The 16207-nt window shown below is 27.2% G+C and overlaps 4 protein-coding genes across 4 annotated transcripts; 2 read left to right on the forward strand and 2 right to left on the reverse strand.

Annotated features, from left to right (window-relative positions):
- Positions 1-994: 994 nt before the first annotated feature.
- Positions 995-1697, forward strand: OCT59_024970 (uncharacterized protein; the record flags this gene model as incomplete). Its single annotated transcript, XM_025313695.2, has 4 exons — positions 995-1039; positions 1175-1296; positions 1384-1406; positions 1486-1697. 4 exons carry the CDS (start codon positions 995-997, stop codon positions 1695-1697), a joined length of 402 nt encoding a protein of 133 aa, XP_025186622.1.
- Positions 1698-9973: 8276 nt separating this feature from the next.
- Positions 9974-10826, reverse strand: OCT59_024971 (uncharacterized protein; the record flags this gene model as incomplete). Its single annotated transcript, XM_066135337.1, has 5 exons — positions 9974-9997; positions 10197-10391; positions 10517-10548; positions 10705-10736; positions 10813-10826. The coding sequence occupies 5 exons, from the start codon at positions 10824-10826 to the stop codon at positions 9974-9976; spliced, it is 297 nt and encodes a 98-aa protein (XP_065991787.1).
- Positions 10827-12637: 1811 nt separating this feature from the next.
- OCT59_024972 (uncharacterized protein) lies at positions 12638-14068 on the forward strand (the record flags this gene model as incomplete). Its single annotated transcript, XM_066135345.1, has 3 exons — positions 12638-12694; positions 12923-13234; positions 13310-14068. The coding sequence occupies 3 exons, from the start codon at positions 12638-12640 to the stop codon at positions 14066-14068; spliced, it is 1128 nt and encodes a 375-aa protein (XP_065991788.1).
- A 1097-nt stretch (positions 14069-15165) lies between these two features.
- Positions 15166-15366, reverse strand: OCT59_024973 (uncharacterized protein; the record flags this gene model as incomplete). Its single annotated transcript, XM_066135355.1, has 1 exon — positions 15166-15366. The coding sequence occupies one exon, from the start codon at positions 15364-15366 to the stop codon at positions 15166-15168; it is 201 nt and encodes a 66-aa protein (XP_065991789.1).
- Positions 15367-16207: the final 841 nt, after the last annotated feature.

Here is a 16207-nt window from a genome sequence, read left to right on the forward strand (position 1 = left end):
CGTAAGGTGAAAGTCAAAGTTAAGGTTTGGAATTGTTGCAGGGGCACCAAAAAAGTGGTGAAACAGTTCTGCTACCTTACACTACTTAATCTTAACCCTCCCCTGCTTCCCCCAAATATATATATATATGTCGTGTTATATTGGTGTATAAACTTACTCCCTTTCAAAATCACATGTATTACGTTGCTTGTTTACAATAGCTTTCAAAAAACATATAACAATCATCATATTCAAGCATTGTCACTGCTTTTTTTTTTTTTGAGGGATTAAAATTGAAATTGAAAACTTTAATAAAATTACGTAATTTTCAAACATTTTAACATTTTTTACAATGTTTTTGGGAAATCCAATTGCAAACATTCCAAAAATGGTTAATTCTATGGGCCGGAGCTATAAATCCGCTGTTAGTTATACTAGTTAAGTTAAAAGAAATATTATATATATTTATTAGCCACCAATTGAAAGGATACTTGCTTCAGTCCATTATTACGCAGTAACCTCTATTTTCCATACAGAAACTTTGGAATAGTCGTATAGAATAAATTTGAATGTAACAAAGGAATGGGACGAAAAAAAAATTTTCTATTTTGGATCAAAGTTTTTTCTTGACACAAAGTTATCAACTGATCCAATGATCTCACACATAAAAACTCTAACCATAATTGGATATCTTTCAAAGGAAAGTTAATATAAATAGTCTGCTGAATTTTTTTTTTTTTTCAAAAAATAAAATTTTTCAGAGACCAGTCACCCAGTAACACCCACCTTTTCCCTTTTTTTTTTTTTTGCGGTTAAAAAATTAACCAATTTTATTCCTTATATATTTAATACCAATTCATTAAATATTATAAATTCACTTTTATATTTTATAAATTTTTTCTTTTTTTTTGTGTACTAAAGAATTGAATAGTTCCACCTCATATAAAAAACTTTACTGTAATTAGATCATAAAGTTATAAGCGCGCAAAACGTTTAGTCATAGAGCGTTTAGAAAATGAGTGATAACCTTACGATTATTAAAGGTCCTTGGAATAATCTTGTAAGTGAAGTGGAAGTTTAATACTATACATTTATCAAAATCTTACAATAAAACGTAAGAATTTCACGTGCATTTAAGCCGTTAGTTAATATTTGTTACCTTAACTTATTTTCTTTTTGGCATTTTGGTTTATAGGAAGACGAAAAAATTCGTAGGGAGGTAGAACGATATAAAACTCATTATCCAAACCAACAAATATCTTGGAAATTTATTGAAGAAGCAATCCAAAATCGTACTGCAAAGCAATGCCGAGAAAGGTAATTTTAATTTAATCCGTTTGTTGATATATGCGAAATAATGTCATGGCGCATTTTTTTACCCATACTTTTTTCTCACGTTTTTAGATGGACAAATCACTTAAATAACGGTAATTAGTTTTTGACATATTACTACTTAAAATCGTTCTGTAATTAATATTATATTTCTTTTTCCCTTATCCTTATTAGTTAACAAGGCACCGTTAACCGTAGAAGAAGAGAGACTTATTTTACAATTGAGAGAAGATGATCCCAACATAAGTTACGTTCAAATATCCGAAAAGTTACCGGGACGTACACCTTTAATTATCAAAAATTTCATTTATAGAGAAAGAATTAAGGCAAAGAAATCTATCATAAGGATCCGTCAACTTATGTCCATTAATTATATTAATCACTAATGTAAAGTAAAATGGGTTTCGTGGGTTTCAAGATTTTTGGATATTTTTTTTTTTCAAATCAATGAACAATTTATGAACAATCTCTCTTCATGAACAATTAAAAAAGAATTTAGAACTTGCGTCTTATTGTATTATACTTTTTATTTACCTACCATATTTAATGTATATTTATAGGAGAAACATTATCATTATTCATTTCTTTACTTTTTCTTTCTGTATATTAGACTTCTTGTAAAATTATTTTTTATTATCAACGATTTCATTTTCTTTGTACATCTTTCATATTAATTCATCATTTAAATTTCCATTTTATTTCTTTTGTAATTTTTTCATTTTTCAAATAACGAAAATGATGATAACTTTAAATGGAAGCGATGATGTATTTATTTTGATCACAGGTACATAAGAATTAATATAGAAAAAGATAGTCAATGCATTCTTTTAGATATACAAACATAACAAAAAAAAAAATAAATAAATTGGATTCTATTAGATTCATTAGAATATTTATTTGAGTCACTTAATTCTAATTTATTTTTGATGAAAATAGTTTTGATTTCCTGTACATGAACAATTTACAAAGGTAACTAATTGCTTCAGGCCTACTTCTAAGTTATAATATATTTGGAATATTACAGAACATTATTAGTTCATATCGTTAACAGACACGATCATTGTCGATTTCATCACATCGTGATAACTCTTGACCTTTTCTGGTACATTCTCTTGCATAAATTTTTATTTGTTGAAGTAATTATGTAAATTACTTTAGTAATTAAGTCGATATATAGATTTAAAATTAGGTTTAAATTTTATTCCTTAATTTCATTTAAATTTTCTTTTATTTTTTTTATTTTTATTTTTTTTTCTCAATGTCATAAAAATGCCCAATTCTTTTCTTCAAAAGAAAATTTATTCTGATGCACTTCTGCTTAAAGTCCTAAATAATTGGATTTTTGCATTTCTAAAATTAATATTATAAAATTTGGCCGAAAATTAGTAACGTGATACCTTAATTTGATGTGAACAAGATAAGGAGGTTGTATTACTATTTATTTTCTGAAACTTAGAAATCAGGTCATACTATTTATATTCTTAGAAGTTTAGAAGAATTTATAAATACAAATAAAGACACTTTATCCTTACTATTTATATTCCTAGAAAATAAATAGGATGACAACGTAAAAAGAAATTCATGTTTTTTTTATGAGGAACCGAAGCCCAATTATATCTTTGTTTATTGGGTCCTTCCAAGAAAGTTAAAGAGATGATGTTTCTACTTATCTGAAAACCTTATATTCTGACTTAAATGGGAATTTTCACAGAACGATGGCGTAATCAATAAGGATCACGCCCTCGCTATTTCCACGGAGATTACCGACTTATGACTTAAATATTTGATTTAAAATATTCCAAATTTATCCAAGATGTCTTACTCTGAACTTACTGTTTTTGAAATTATATAAACAATTCAATTTATTGGTTGAGTAGAAATAGTAAATAATTAGGACAATACTTTAGCATTACAGTTTATGTGAAGCCGGACAGCCAAATAATTTAGCATTACAGTTATATACATTCTATACTTAATAAATATGTATACTTGACAATCATGTGATTTTGTTCAATTTTCTGAGCCGATTCTATATCATGTGATCCGGAATTCAGTGTATAAAGTACTAATAAAATGCAGTTTTTGAAAATTTTTTATTACAAACAAGATAAAACATAAGAAAAACTGGATTTTAGCAATAAAATCGCAACTACCATTTCATAAAAGTCATATATTGATAAAAATTTTTTTTTTACATTTGATTCATATTATAATAATTTAGGCTGGCATTATCACAATGTATGGATTCAGCCCAAATTATCATAAGTTCTGGCCAACATATTTTGTTTCAAATTTGGGCTGATCATATAAAAATCATGCAATTTCAAATGCTTATGTAGATCTTTTAAAAATCTTTTGATAGAGCTTACTTCAAAGAATAAAGTTACCAGTTTATTTTTTCTAAATTATATTTTTTTTTAAGAAGTTGAAAGATTTTTAAGTGTTACATTTTTATTGTCGATTATAGACTTCTGGCACCATACATTATAAATTAATGGATAAAGATTTCCATATTTGAAGTTTCCGTTAATATGCCATTGATTTTTCGGTCATTATTTTTAGTATTCTCATCATTCTCTCATAGTTCTCATCATTATCATCATCCTCATCTCCCATTACAATGCTTGCCAATTCAAAGAATGACACAACTATTATTCTATCATTATCAACAATCTGACTGTAGGTTTGATCGCTAAAGGATAAAATAGAGGTTTGAACTAACAATTCATTCTTTTGACCTTTACCCTCAATAGCATGAACAATTTCAGCATCAATGGTGATTACATAAGATAACCAAATGATTACTATGCATTTTAAAGTTATATCTGATACTTCGTTTAAAAAACCATATGCATTCACAAGAACCAAATATTATAGATAAAATATTTTATTAATCGTAAAAAATTCCAATACATAACAGCTGTGAATAATGATCTCTTGCTTCTATACTTAAAGACAATTTGGAAACATTTTTATTGGCATTTTTAATATAAAGATGAAACGTGCGGTCACATATATATCAGCTAAAAATTCCACGACAGATCTCCAACTATGTAAAGGGGCCATTCTAGTTACAATGAGATTACAAATAAGCGTTTCACTTTCAGGAATATACATGAAAGTAACTTGTGTAGAAATTAGTAGGTATGGAGTCTATAAAAATAAATTATTGATATCGACATTCAGTTATTATTATTTAAAAAGAGAGAGGAAGAAAATATTATATTTTAACAGAAAATTTACCAAAAATGCGGCTCTAGATATAAATAATAAAATGCATATCCATTTATCCCATTCTCTCCTGCTCATATCTATTTGCCTTACCTGCCATAATAAAAAAGCCATTAATAATAATCTTGGTATGTTTAATATTTCCGATAAAACAAAATGTAATAAAGGATAGTGTATTGAAAGCGTGTAGGCAATTTTGGAGTAATATACAAGCCAATAATTCCAAAAGTACGCAGGATTTGACCAAAATTGAAAAAATTTTAAGAATACTTGAACATGTTACGTATTTTATATGAAATTATAGAAACATCATGTTTGTGAATGGATATCTGTTAAAAGGATAAAAGTAGTAAAATCATTGATTAACATTTAACACTAGAGGGTTCGCCCACTTTGAACTCAAATTTTTCGTTGATTGGAACTTCTCCGCTTAGTTTTAAGAAAGATTAATCATTTAAATTAATATCTTACCATCACTACTGCTCCAAACCAAAAACCAGCATATGCTTGAATCTGAATAAAATTCATTTCGATTTTTAAACTTTGAGTGCTTTGAATAAAAAAAATAATTATGAGAGAAGTTGGAACGTGTCTTTTTAATTCTAAAATTTTATCCGTTCCACATTAGATAAAATAGGCTTAAATTAACCGCAAAACGAGTATATTAGTATATTTATTATGTCTTTCCCATGTAAGAATTATTGATGTGCAATCCATATACTTGGCCAAGATCAAGATTTATATGCATTGTAAATCTATTTTTATTTAAAAGTTTTAAATTTATTATCTTTGTATTTGTCTTGATAATCATTATATATATCTAATTATGTTGAACAGATTCTCTAAAAGGAACCAATAAAATGACTCCAGGATAAACCAGTAAAAAGATAAATGAGCTTTTTTATACCGAAAATTAACGTAAACCAGTCAAGATATCAAATTCGGGTTTAACGCACCAGGAATTAAGGTTAACACTGTAATAAACAAGTGCAGTTTTCAGATTTCTGTGTACGTTGCGATTATAATTACAGGACGATTATTACCGGACATATTGATCCTGTAATCTAATAATTTTATTTTGTTAGTAATTTGCATGTTAGCAGAATTCTAAAAACAGCGATGAACTAATTTGTATTTATTCAAAAAAAAAAATTCTAATCTAAATCTGTTTTTCCGATATCAAGTTAGATACATTTAAGGTGGTCGAGAACCGAAATGGTGGGACATGTTTCTATTCTGCATTAACACAATAACACTAATCCATAGATCTAAATAACATTCAAAATAATTTTTAAAAGGAATGTTTTCGAGAAACGTATTCTGAGTTTTTTGTCCATGATGAGTTCATATACAGTATATCAATCACACTTATCCTCTATTAATAAAAATTATTATATTTAATTTTATGTGATTTTGTCATTGTATACAGTATAGTATCTTTTTACCGAAGCATGCTTTCCAAATTTGTGAAGTTTACTATTTTAGTAAAATTAAAAATCAAAATTCAAATTTGAGATTTTGTCAGTAATGATTATACCTCACTTTTCAGAAAATATAATTTTATTAATAAATTATTAGTGAAAAGAATGTTTTTTTGGTATCCTCCAAAAATAGTACCCCCCCCGAGTATTATGCTACCTAATTCTTGAATAATACCCGGGTATAACCTCTAATAATTTATTACTTTTCATATAATTTATATCCAATCAAATATAGTACCCGGAGTACCCACGGGTACTATTCAGTTTAAATATCGAGTTCTTGAATAATACCTTGAGTGCCAGCCAACGGTAATAAGTATACCATCCCCTTTTGCTACGGGTGTCCCCGTATATAGAATTTTAATAATATACATAATTTTTGTTCAATTTATAATATGATGGTATAAATTATTAGTGATCGTAAAATTCTTCAACTCGGTTCACAAAGACCAAGTCTTACATCTGTTCCTAAAAATAATTTATAATTAACCAACGTAATCACTTCACGATACTAATTATTTGAATTTATCATTGTAATTATGCTGCATAATTTAGTATGAGCGCTTCAAGCGATCAATGTTCACTCCCATCCCTATAAAAAATTTTTATCTGAATATTTCCATTATTTCTCCGTGTCTTCTGTAAAAAATTCCGTGAAAATGATACATTCACGGATATCCGTGTTAGCGAGATGAAAATTTCCATGATTTAAGGCTATAAATTCCATTAAAATGATACATTTACGGAAAAAACATGGAAAGATAAAACACGGAACAGATTTTTTACAGGGCATTATATACTGGAATTTATTCGTAATTCGCATTTGCGCTTACCGACCTAGTACCTATGACTTGAATGATTGATTTGACTATAAATTCATTTAACATGTTTACCTGAACTTAGAAATTTCTTTGTAAAATTATATAACAGTTCAAAAATCTTAATAGGACAATATCAGTATGTTAGGAGGGCCTTACTCATACATCTTGCGTAATATATATCAATATGCTATAAAAAATTTATAACAATATTATAAAAGAAAGATTATTATATACGCTAATGTTACTAAATTACAGTAAATAGTAGTGGTGTTAGAAAAGATTGTCATTCTTAGAATGAACAAAAAAATTGTAATAAGAGATGAGAATGGTAAGAATGGAAGAAATAGTTGAACTAGGGATTGGAATCGATTAGACTAATAGAATCGATTAATCGAATCTAAAAATTATATTTTGGCGCAGCAAATATATTCTATAACCACGCCACAATGAAAAATCTCAGAATTAACAAAAAAAATCGAAAAATTCAACAATTGTGATGGCTTTTTGACCAATAATAATTGGATATTGGACAATTAGACAATTTAGAATTTAATCAAACATTATCCAATCAAGTTAATTATGGCTAATGTTTAATTAATTAAAAAAAAAATTTTTTTATTAATTGATAATTTGAAGTTCAGGGGCCTGGATCATCTTTTGGCCAGAATTTAAATATAATTCTATAATGCGGGCCAAAAATGTCTACTGCATATTTATACATTTTGACTTTTTATATAATAATTACTTTAGCGAATAAATTTTCAGGGTTTTTATTCAGTGCAAAAATAAAATCATTTTACTTTTAATCAAAATTTTTCAAATTTTACAATAAAAATTATTTTAGTATTTTAGTTAAAATCCACCTAAAATTTTGTGCCGCCGGGATCATCGAAAGCGTTGCATCACGAAAATGTTTAAAAAAAATGATTTTTTTGTAAAATTACTGAGAAACGATTAATCGATTCTTAAATCGATTCTCGGGTTTCGATTTTCGATTGAATCGATTTCCAATCCCTACTTTGAACACGGTCTTACCATAATAACTACTCCAGAAACAAAAGCAAGCATGCATGCATGATTAAATCTGAATAAAATTTTATTTTTTGAATGCTTTGAATGGAAAAAAAAATTAGGAAAGTTGGAGCATGTCTTTTAAATTTAAAATTTATTTATTAGAAACGAATAAGAGAAAATTAAATGTTTATACCACGTTGATTGCTGATATATGCAAAATAATGTCTCTACTTTTTATCACTTAAATAACGGTAATTAGTTAACATATATAATATAATATTACTTAAATCGTTTTGTGATTAATATTCCTTTTCTTCTCCTTTTAGTTATCAAATCATTAATTATTAAAAATTTCGAAAATTTCGTTTATAGAGAAAGAATTAAGGCAAAGAAATCTACCTTAGGGATCCGTTAACTTATGTCTATTAATTATATTAATCACTAATAATAATATATTAATATAAAGTAAAATGGGTTTCGTGGACTCTACGATTTTTGGATTTTTTTTTCAAATTAACGAACAATTTACGGACAATACATTCTTAGAAGTTTAGAAGGTTATAAGTACAAATAAAGGCAGTTATCCTAAACATTTACATTCCTAGAAAATAAATGGCAACGTAGAAATTATTTTTATGAGGAACAGAAGCCCAATCCTGTTTATAAGAAGGTTATTGAAAACCTTATCTTCATTAATTTGTGATTTAAATAATCAATAAGGATCACGTACTCTCATTTTCCATGAAGATTACCGGCCTATGGCTTCCAAATTTATCCAAAATATCTTACCTGAACTTATGAACCTTTACTTTATTGAAATTATATAAACAATTTATTGGTTAAGTAAAATAGTAAATAATTAGGAAAATACACTGATAAATTGGGTCTTAGCTCATTAATTTTTCGGTCATTATCTTTAGTATTCTCATCCTCATCTCCCATTACAATTCAAAGAATGAAATTCTTTTCATTGACACAACTACTATTCTATCATTATCAAGAATTTGGCTGTGGGTTTGATCGCTAGAGGATAAAATAGAAGTTTGAATGGTTTTCACTGACAATTCATTCTTTTGACCTTTACCCTCAATAGCATGAACAATTTCAGCATCAATGGTGATTACATAATGATGATTACTATGAATTTTGAAGTTATATCTGATACTTCGTTTGAAAACCCATATACAAGCATTTTTATTGGCATTTTTTAATATAAAGATTAAACGTGTGGTTACATATATATCAACTAAAAATTCCACGATAGTTCCTCCAGTTATGAAAGGGACAACCCTAGTAACATCTGAATTACAAATAAACGTTGAATATATGCCCTATAAAAACGAAATGAGTTAAATTTGTTTAATATTTGTGCTCATGTGTAATAAATGTCTAAAAAAGCACCATTTTGTTTAATTTTTGTTTTTTTGTAATAAGACATAAATTGGACAAATTGATGCTTTTTTGGACGTTTTTTACACATGAACACAAATTTAACACATTTCATTTTTATAGGGATGTGACAGTTGCTTGTTAAAAAATTACGTATGGAATCTATAAAAATAAATTATTGATATCGACATTCAGTTATTATTGTTTTAAAAAAGAGAGAGGAAGAAAAATATTATATTTTAACAGAAAATTTACCATAAATGCGGCTCTAATAATAAAATGCATATCCGTTTATCACAGTCTCCCCCGCTCATATCTATTCGCCTTATCCGCCATAATAAGAAAGCTGTTGATGATAATCTTGGTATGCTATTTCCGATATATAAATATATATAAGGATATTGCATTGAAAGAATGTAGGATCTTTTGGAGTCACATACAAGGCAAACAAACATATACAGTAGACATGCGCAAGATTTGACCAAAATCGAAAATAATTTTAAGGATATTTGAAGCATGTATTTTACGTATTTTATATGAAATTATCGAAATGACCATGTTGCGAATGCATACCTATAAAAAGGATAAAAGTAGTAAAATTATTGATTACCAGAGAGTTCGCCTATGATGATTTACACAGATATTATCCGAAAGTAAATTTATTGAATGCAGTCAAGATATACTTCAATTATACTTGCAAGATATTATCTGAAAGTAGCACGTTATTCATTTTAGTTGACCTTCTTTTCCCTGCATTGTTGTAGAAATTAGAAATATAAAAGTACAAACAAAAGTCTAAATTTACAGGATTTTTTTGCATCTTCTTGTAAAGGTAATTGGGCGTTATTAGTTTCTATTTTAGCAAGAACCGTACTTGATAATGATTCAGGAATTGATGTGGATGAAATAGCAATATCAGTATGTGGAAATGATTCAGAAATTGATGTACCAGATGATACCAAGCATCAATATTTGATTGTAATTTGAAAGTATTTTCATCCATTTTTGAAGATATTGGTATATCGGGTGATGTACTTAATTGTGATTTAGAATTGGAGTAGGTAGTGAATAGTGATACCACTTTCTTGAGTTTTTTATTAGGTGGTGTGATATTTTTGCATTTAAGAGGTGTGTGGATTGATACCTTGGATAAAAGCTTCTTGGTTAAAGGGTTTCAGCTTAAAAGGTTTCGCTCATAGACCAAAAATAGGATGCCAAAACCTAAAAAAATGTCATACTAACGTTTTTTATTAAAGTTTCGAAACTTACCTGAGATCCAGAATCAAAATTTGACCAGATTCCTACAAAATAGAAATAAAGAAGTGTTAATACAACATTTTTTTTAAATTAGTTTTTGAAAGATTCCAAAAACTATGATTCCAGCGTTTTGAAATCGGAACCGGCTATCTATAAATAAGAAAAAATGAATTGTCAGTAACAGTTCATTAAAAACCAACCGAATCCTGCGTCCAAAGAGCTGAAAAGTTTCCTAAAAGATAAAAAACACGAGACGTTAGCAATCATTTAACTAATAGAATTAATTCAAAGGAAAAATACCCACTCACCGAATTTCCCACATGTCCGGATACTCCAAAGAATAAAAAAGAAAAAAATGAAATGTTCATTAGTAGCCATCTTGTTAAAATACTTTATTATAAATGCCCAAACTCCAGAGACCTGAAAGAATCACTAAAAAAAGAAAAAAAAATGAACTGTTAGTACCGTTCGTTAACATAAATGAATTATAAAAAACAGGACAATAGCTCACCAGATCTTACGCGTTCAAAGACCCTTCCTGCCATTTAAAAGATTAATGATTACCGTTACTAATTGAGGTCTAATATGGGCCAAATTGTATTAAAGCAAAATAACTAGTGGAAGGTGTTATCAAATAAACACATTATCATTGATAGAGAAGATTACACCTTATTGAAAATATATTGTTAATAAAATATTTTAAATAATCGGGATATAATCGGAACATTTTCAATTTGAATACAAAATCGGAATATCTTTATAAATTTAAATTTTTTTCAGAGTATTTCCTGATACTTTTTATCATATTAAAACTTCTAAATTTTAATTTGAAATATAATCGGAATGTTATCAGTATAATCGGAGTATTTTTAATAAATTCGAGGAAAAGTTGGAGTGTATCTGACAAAAATTTTTTATAGGGTTTGAACTTAAAGTTTCGTTGAACCGCTTAGTTTTAAAAAAGATTAATCATTTAGATTAATATCTTACTATTATAACTGCTCCAATCCAAAAACCAGCATATGCTTGAATCTGAATAAAATTCATTTCGATTTTAGACTTTGAGTGCTTTGAATGAAAAAAAATAATTATGAGAAGTTGGAGCGTGTCCTTTAAATTCTAAAATTTTATTCGTTCCCACATTCCTATAAAAATTTTTTCAGAAAAATGATCACGTGTCTGAGTTTCTTCGGAATAAAAACTAGAAAAATGATCATTTATCGGAATAGCGTCATTAACAGCAAAATGTGTATATTTATTCTGGTATTATAACTAAAATTATTGTGCCGATCCAATTATTGTTTTGAAAAAATTTAGTATTATCCCCAAAAAACAAAATTTAATATGGAAATGTGTACTACAAATTATCATTTTTTATTTAAAAGTTTCCGTTATTTTTAAATTTGTACGCGTAAACAAATGTAACATAGCTGCTATGTGTTCTTTTTCTTGATAATCATTATACTATCTAATTATGTCGAACAGTTTCTCTAAAAGGGAATTAATAAATAATGGATAAACCAATAAAATGATAAATGGACTTTTTTATTACCGTAAAACCAGTCAAGATATCAAATTCAGGTTGTTTAACACCAAATTTAATATTGCCAAAACAAAGTATTAAACCTAATTTGTATTAACTAAAAAAATTCTAATCTATGTCGTAAATGTACTAAGGTTGCGTAAGTTTGCGTTTATGCTTATTTACAGTCTTCCTATTACCACCTAATTAATACAAAATGGATGCTAATATTAACAAGTCTTAATTTTTTAATTTTTGTTTTTTTGGTCACTAAGGTCATAAAAAGAAATACTGTACTGTAACTGCCGGATTCCGATAATAAGCATTGTTAAGTTTGTATGACCTTATTTTTTTTTTAGCAATAATATTTTTCATTCTGTATTATCAAACTGATTTCTAAAAATTATTCTAAAAATAATTTTAAATTTCTTTTCGGAAGTAATGTCTCAAATTGCATTCACAATTATCGAAAATTATTCTTCATTATTTTACAACTTATCTAAATTATTCTTCATTATTTTATATAAATATGTTATATTTACTTGGAGTATTTTTTTCGAAGTTTTATTCAGTCCTTGTTAATTGTCCTCAATTCAATTATTTTTTAAAAAATGGATTATTTTCAGACACAAGCGTATATTGGAGTTATTGTTGGGATAACCGTGATGGTAAGCTATACAATGTTATATATATATATATATACTATGTATCTTATATCGCAGGCAATAGTATTTTCTATTAAGAATAGACACTACACTTTCATTTCGCATTATCGCACATATGCTTTTATCGAAGTTTTATTACTATTTCCTATGGTATAAAGTATAGTCGGTATATATAAATCAAAAATTTACAGCGTATAGAATTTTAATATATACGTAATTTTTTTTTTTCAGATAAATTTACATAATATGATCGTTTCGATATTTTTGTACAAAGCTCGCGAAACAAAAATTTTGAATTTTCTTAAAATAATTTTAAATTTTGCCAACATATTGCGTTTTGGTAGTGTATTTGGCACACATATGACTCCTCATATTGCCACACTAACTCAATGCGTATCTCTTCAATACCTAGCAGCTATCGGTAATGTTAGCATAAGAGTGGCATTAACAGCTTTCTTATTGTGGCAATTAAAACAAGTACATGATGAAAATACAGATAAATGGATTGGTATTATATTATTTGTGATCAGAGCTTGTTTAGCGGTGAGTAGAATTCTTGATTTTTTTTTACCGTAATTAAAAAATTGCTGAAAAAAAATTTTAATTTCTTGTTAAAAGGTCCCTCAACTCGGTTTACAAAGACCAGATCTTCAATCTATTTCCGAGAATAATTTAATAGTTTGTGTCCCTAATGTTATCACTTTACGATATTATTCGATTACTGAGATATTAGTTGAAATTTTCATTGATATATATGTGACCGTCCGTTTAATTCTTATATTAAAAAAGGCTAATAAAAATGTTGCGGGTTTATCCACAAATATAGGACGCCCCAAGCGATCTTTATTCACTGTCGTTATATACTGGAATTTCTTACGATTATTAGTAATTTTTATCTTTCATGCATTTGGCCTTGCAGACCTTTATACTTTGAGCAAAAGCTTCATTCCTATAACACTTGCAGCAAAGTGTTTAATAAATATATTCTTATCTTACGTGATTACCGCTGACGCTGAAATTGTGCGAGTCATTAAGGGCAAACCTAATCAAGAAAATAATAAAAGAAATCAAAAGAAGCCAACAAAAAGTAAAACAAAATCCTTATTAACGATAGATACAAGCGATTCCCCATCTCAATTTCTTTCTAAACTTACACCACATACTCCTAGATCAATGAAACAACATGAGAAAAGATTGTCAATCTCTGAATGGACAAATACGGCTATTGATAATTTTAATGATGAAATAATTGAAGAACCTCGAAGTCAAAACAATTGGGATTTTAATAATGAAAAAATAATTGAAGAACCTTTAAGTCTTAATAACAATAATCATTCAGTAACAATACAACTTAATAACACAACTAATAATGACTAAATATTAATTACTATTAAAAATATAGTTTATATCACGTAGTAAATTTTTCTAGACCTATAATGGCAGTTATTTAATATTGTGTGGATTTCAAAAAATCAAATTTTATATATAAATAATTTTTGAAATTAAAATTGGTTTGGTTGGGTTATAAAAGGGTCCATCTAGGAGCCCTTGACGGGGTCTTAACATATAACTTAGCTTATTATTTTATATTCCTATTGTCCGTCTGTCGATCATTTTTGTCGATTTTATAATAATGTAAATGTGACGAAAAAATAGTTAATTTAACTTTGAATTACAATATTAATTACAATATTAATGTATGGTTATTGGCTAATTTTGAAATGTTTCACAATATATATACACAGTTGGCTCGCGTTATAACGAATTTGCTGATCTGACCTTCGTTATGGAAAAATTCGGTAACACTATAACTGACAGAGTATACATATAAACTGTACTGTACGGTTAGCTTAACTGTACTGTACGAAGTGAGAACTCACCAATCAGATTTTACTGTACGATAAATAAAAAAAATTTAAAAAATTTGAAAAGTATACAATGAGTTATGATTGGCTAAAATATTTTCGTACAGTACAGTTTAGCTGACCGTACAGTACAGTTTATCTATTTACCTTAACTGACATCCATATAGCAAAATTCGGAATATTATATAACGAATTTTTATTAAAAATTCGTTAAATATTTTAAAGTAAATTTATGTAAATAAATGTAAATTATAATATATTTATATTATTTATTATTAAATGTAATACAATTATTATATTATATATTGTAAACATTAATGAAATTAATAAAATCATTAAGATTCGTTTGTCTCGCAGAAATAAAACATTGTTTTAATGCCTCCTTCTTAAGTTTTTTAATGCATCTTATTTCTTCTTTTTTCATATCAAATTTATCCTCTTGTTGCTTTAAATACAAAATCACCTTATCATAATGTTCAATGGTCGCTATGAGTAATGGATGGTAAAGAATCAGAATTTAGTTCTTCTACCTCTTGTTCATGATTATTGGGAAGAACTACTTTCAAAATTTCTTCATTGGATATCATTTCTGTTGTAAGTTCAGATTCATCACATTGAAGGATTTTCAAGATTAAGTTTATCAATTAAATCTTGAACTTCTTTCAGCTCATTCGTATGTGTTAGAAGAACTTGTATTTCAGCACAGAAATCCATATTGATTTCACTTTCATTATCTTTAAATAAAATATCTGCTTTTAACCAGCAATTTTTAATAGTAGATTGAGTAACATTATCATGCATATGTGACATATTGATGCACTTTTTGATATTAATTTCAACAGGGTTAATGCCAAATTCATTATAATTATCAAAGGCTTTAACATGATTTCGCAATAATAATTTTTGGTATTGTGCCTGAAATAAAATTAAATTTTTTATAGTTAATAAAAGGATTTGAAATTACTAAGATGTAAGGTGTAGATTTGAAGTTAAAGTATGAATTCAACTACCTTGAAAATGGCTAAAGGTGTGAAGTAGTATTTGGAGGAAGGAATTCAATTTTAATATTAGTTAATTTTGTATTTTCATTGAGAGAATGAGTTGGTGCATTATCAACAAAAAGAATGATATCTCAGTTCTGTATTCTCATTTGAGCATCAAGCCTTTTAAGATATGCATTCCAGATCAATACTTGCATTCAACTTTTTGAATTCTAATAATAATTTACTAGAAGAGTAGTTTTGTTAATATTTTTTAGAGCCCAGGGATTTTCATATTTGTGTATGAATAAGGGGCACAACTTTCCAGTCCCAGTTGCATTACAAGTAAATAAGACTGTTATATGATTCTTAGATTATTTTGTTCCAGCCACAGGACCATTAAATTTGATTTTTAAATTTACTACAATCATATAAAATAAAGTAGAGTAATAGTTTAGTTAGTAATTTTTTTATTTGTTTTATATAAGTAAAATAAAAATTAAGCAAATTAATAAAATATATAGTAATTTTATTATTATATCAATTATTAAGAATAACTGCAAATAAATTAATGGTATACTTGAATATTTGTACTGACCATTTGAGATCATTTAATTCAGTCTTTATTATATTAAACATTCATAAAAATTTTAGATCACTGGTAAAAAAAT

Source organism: Rhizophagus irregularis, chromosome 5 (assembly GCF_026210795.1).
Source record: "Rhizophagus irregularis chromosome 5, complete sequence".
Classification (NCBI taxonomy): Eukaryota; Fungi; Glomeromycota; class Glomeromycetes; order Glomerales; family Glomeraceae; genus Rhizophagus; species Rhizophagus irregularis.